Below are 4079 nucleotides of genomic sequence, written 5' to 3'. Positions count from 1 at the left end.
TTAATTCTTTCCATTATTATTTTAATATTATTATTATTTTCTATATCATAATTATATAATATATTATATAATAATAGTTTTTATTATATTAAATATAATAATAAATATATATTATATTATAATTATATATATTATATTATAGTATAATATAATATAGTTGTATTTTTTAACTATACACAACAATTTAATCTCATAATTTACCAAACGCTATTACGTTGATTTTGAAACCATCACAGCTACTATAATTATAGTTTACCAAACACTCAGTTATTTTTTATAAAAGCTGCTTCTTCCTTCAGCACAGCTAAAAGCAATTTTTTCAAAATCTACAGCACTACCAAACTAAGCCAATAACATTCTTAGTGCTAAATTTAGCATAATGCCATATTTGTGTTGAATCCTGTCTTCATCACCAAATGATTTGAAATGCTAGGCAGCTGCGCTTCAGTTGCTTCCAGTTTGGATACCACATTATTCAAATTTTGTGCAAGTACGACATACTATTTAACATAACACTTCTAAGAACATATCTTCGACTTCGAGTAACAGTAAAACAACAGATTCTACTAAAGGGAGAAAAAGGGTGTACTTTTTTACTAACAGCAAACATGACAAACCACTGGAAAGGCTACAAAAGTACAGCGCTAGAGGCATTGGAAAAAACTAATTCTGAAGTTCCTCCACTAATGAATAAAAAAAAAAAGTGAAGCTTTTACAACGTCGTAATTTCGCGCAAGCTCCAAATTCGACTTTACTAATCAACTTTAAACCTTCATATCCTGCATTGTTGATCAAAGATCACAAATTCAAATGGATCACAATCAAATGCAGTAGCAGGTTTTGAGTGACGAATCCTTAAAATCAACCCTGAAAAAAGGTTCAAAAACACGAAAAGTTTTTTAATTTCCCATCAATACTCAGGCTGCAGCCTCTTTATCCTCATCCCCGGCTGACTGTTCATCAGAATCAGAAGCCAAACCAAGACTCTCCTCAACTTTCTTCCAAGAATTCAACACATTTGCGGGGAACTTCTTCTTGATAGTCCGAAGCATTCCCCTCGCTTCCCTTATCTTCTTCTTCTTCACCAATCCCTCAACCAAAATCTTGATCGTGTTGAAATCCGGAATCTTATGCATCATCACACTCTTCTTGAAAACCTTGTACCCTCTCTCGACATCGCCGCTCCTACACAAATAGTACACCAGAGTCCGAAACGTCGCTGCGTTCGGATTACACCCATTTCCATTTAGCTCCTCGTACACCTTCTTCGCCTTCTCAATCATCCCGCTCTTGCAGTAACTCGTCATCAAGTAATTGTAACTGATCGTGTCAGGTTTCAGCCCGGCATTGCTCATTTCCTCGATCAAAGCCTTGATTTTCTCCGGCGTCCCGCCTTGAGAATGCCCGATCCTAACGTTGGACGCCGCAACATCTGCCTCGCAGCCCTTTTTCGCCATTGTCTCCCACAGCTTCTCCGCCTCCTCGGCCTCTCCCTTCTTGTACAGAGCATCCATTATCGTAGTATAAACCACGACACTAACTTCAACCCCATTCTTCTCCATTTCCGACAGAGTTTCCATAGCTTTATCAGTCTCTCCCTTCTGGCAATACGCCCTTACCAAAATCCCGTACGAGATTCCATCCGGAGATACTCCGTACTTCTTGGGAATTTCGTCGAACAGTTGGAGGACCTTATCGAAAAGCTTCGACTGGTTACAAGCGGACAAGAGGGAGTTGAAAGAGATCGCCGACCTCGGAGTTCCCAACTCCTCCATCTGCTCGAAGGTCTTCAAAGCGTGGCCGAACATCCCGGCCTGGCCGTACGACCTTATGAGGGACGACAAGAAGGGCTCTTGCTTGATTTTGGGGTCCTTTTTGTGGGACTCGAGGAAGGATTCAATGTCGTCGAAGCGGCGGGACTTGGCGAGGCGGCGGACGGTGAGGTCCTGGGCGTAGCGGGAGATGGTAGGGGAGGAGTAGCGGTCGGAGACGGAGGAGTAGATCTCGAGGGCTTTGTCCGGATCGTGCTCGCCTCGGAGCATCGTTTTGGCTCTGGAGATGGAGATTGGGGGTTTCGCGGCGGTCGAGAGGCGGCGGAGATGGCGGATTGAAGACGCCATTTTTGGTTCTTTTTCCAAGGGTTTTGGGAGTTCGGAGCTGGGGCTGGAAGAGCAAGTTCTGAGTGTGGAAGATGGTGTAGGGTTTTAGTCGTGGGTTTTTGCTTGTATTTCCGGGCGTCGTTTTGTCATTTATAATTTTTGGGTAAATTGGGCATATGGTGTCCAAAATTTTTTTCGTAAGTGATAGTTTAATACTTAATTTTTTTTTTTTTTTTTTTTTTTTTTTTTTTTTTTTTTTTTTTGTAATTTTTATTTTTTTTTTTTTTTTTTTTTTTTTTTTTTTTTTTTTTTTTTTTTTACAAAACGACTCTTAAACTCTTTAAAAGATGACAGTTTGATTCTTTTCGTCAAATTTTGTTAAAGTTTTAACATAACATGTCATATGACCCATCACGTGACTCTTTTTTTCATAAAATGACTTAAATACCCCCAGTAGAAAAACCTTTTTCTTCTTCTCTTTTTTCCCCAAAAATAGAAGAAGAAGAAGGCTTTTCTAATGGGACATTTAAATCATTTTATTGAAAAAAAGAGTCACGTAATGGGTCACGTGATATGTTATGTTAAAAATTTAATAGAATTTGGCGAAAAGAACCAAACTGTTACCTTTTAAAGAGTTTAGAGATCGTTTTATCAATAAAAAAAGATTAGGGACCAAACTATCACTTACTAAAAAATTTGGGAAATATCTATGCAATTTACCCATAATTTTTTTATGTGTAGTTTTATATGAGAAAAGCAAAAATAAGCCCTCCCATTCTTTTTCTACCAACAAAAAAGAGAGAGAGAGAGAGAAAGAAGAAGTAAGATGAGAGGGAATACAAAAGAAAACGTTAGGGTTTCATTTCTTTTTTTTACACTACTTTCTTCTGTCTTATAGGGTCTGAGTCTGGTGTTGTCTCTTAGTTGGCGACTAAGCCTTCGACCCTAAAGATGGGGCTCTAGGTGCTATGGAGATTATCATGGTGCTGGTGGCAACTTTGAGGCCGGAGGGGATCAATGGGAGGGACCATGCTTTTTTGCTGACCATATTGTGCACATATGATTTTCGATGATTCTGTAATTTGGGATCTTGCTCTTTTGTGGTGGTTATAGAGGTGGAGGTTATGCTTGGATAGGTGCTCAACACTAGTGGTGGAGTTGTACGGGTCCTTACTAATTTGTCCTATATAGTTATGTTGGCCAACTTATTGTTGGTGATCTTGTCCACGTGGTGGTTCGAGACTTTTATCTTATTTTTTTGTTTTTATTTTCAATATAATAAAGACAATTTTGATTTTTGTTGACTCCGTGTCTTTTTGTGTTTTTGTAGTGTTAATTGTTTCATTGTACAATAATAAAAGAACTTGCCTCATCCTTCATGTGAGTGGTTAGTCTCGTTGTTGAGAGTAACCTTAGTGCTCTAGATCTTTTGGTCTTGCTTGACTATGTTTATTTATTGACTTAGTAGTTTTGTCAAATGACATTTTCTCGTGTTCAGGTCTTTTCCCTAATGATCTCAGCACTCATGTTCACCTTTGTATCTCATTCATCTTCACTAGTAGATCTAATCTTTGTGTTTTTACAGTGTTTATGGTTTGTTATGTAATAACAAAAGAACTCGCATCACCCTTCATGTTGGTGGTTGTCTAGTTGTTGTTGGTGACCCTGCTCTGAGTCTTTTGATTTTGATCGATTGTGTTTATTTAGGGTTTGTTCAATTATATTTTTGAGTTATGGTGACTTGAGTGTAGATTTTAAGTTGAATTTGAGTTATAACTTGAGTTAAAGTTGTAACTTGAGTTTATGTTTAGTTGTGTACATTTGAGTTATGGTTTGAAATGAGAATCTTTTTGAGTTTGTGTTTGGGTGGGTCAAAACTTGAGTTTGTATTTAGATAGTATTTTAATAAAAACTCAATGATGATGAAAAATTTTAATAGGGTATATAGGTGGGGTTTTATTCATTTATTTGTTGTGAACG

The 4079-nt window shown here is 37.5% G+C and overlaps 1 protein-coding gene across 1 annotated transcript; it reads right to left on the bottom strand.

Annotated features, from left to right (window-relative positions):
• Positions 1-564: 564 nt before the first annotated feature.
• Positions 565-2250, bottom strand: LOC21397753 (pentatricopeptide repeat-containing protein At4g36680, mitochondrial). Its single transcript, XM_010096977.2, has one exon. It carries the CDS (start codon positions 2118-2120, stop codon positions 918-920), a length of 1203 nt encoding a protein of 400 aa, XP_010095279.1. The 5' UTR covers positions 2121-2250; the 3' UTR covers positions 565-917.
• Positions 2251-4079: the final 1829 nt, after the last annotated feature.

Source organism: Morus notabilis, unplaced genomic scaffold (genome assembly GCF_000414095.1).
Source record: "Morus notabilis unplaced genomic scaffold, ASM41409v2 Scaffold11, whole genome shotgun sequence".
NCBI classification, from domain to species: Eukaryota; Viridiplantae; Streptophyta; class Magnoliopsida; order Rosales; family Moraceae; genus Morus; species Morus notabilis.
Note: the sequence above shows the minus strand (reverse complement) of the source record. Positions and strands in the feature narration are given on the sequence as shown.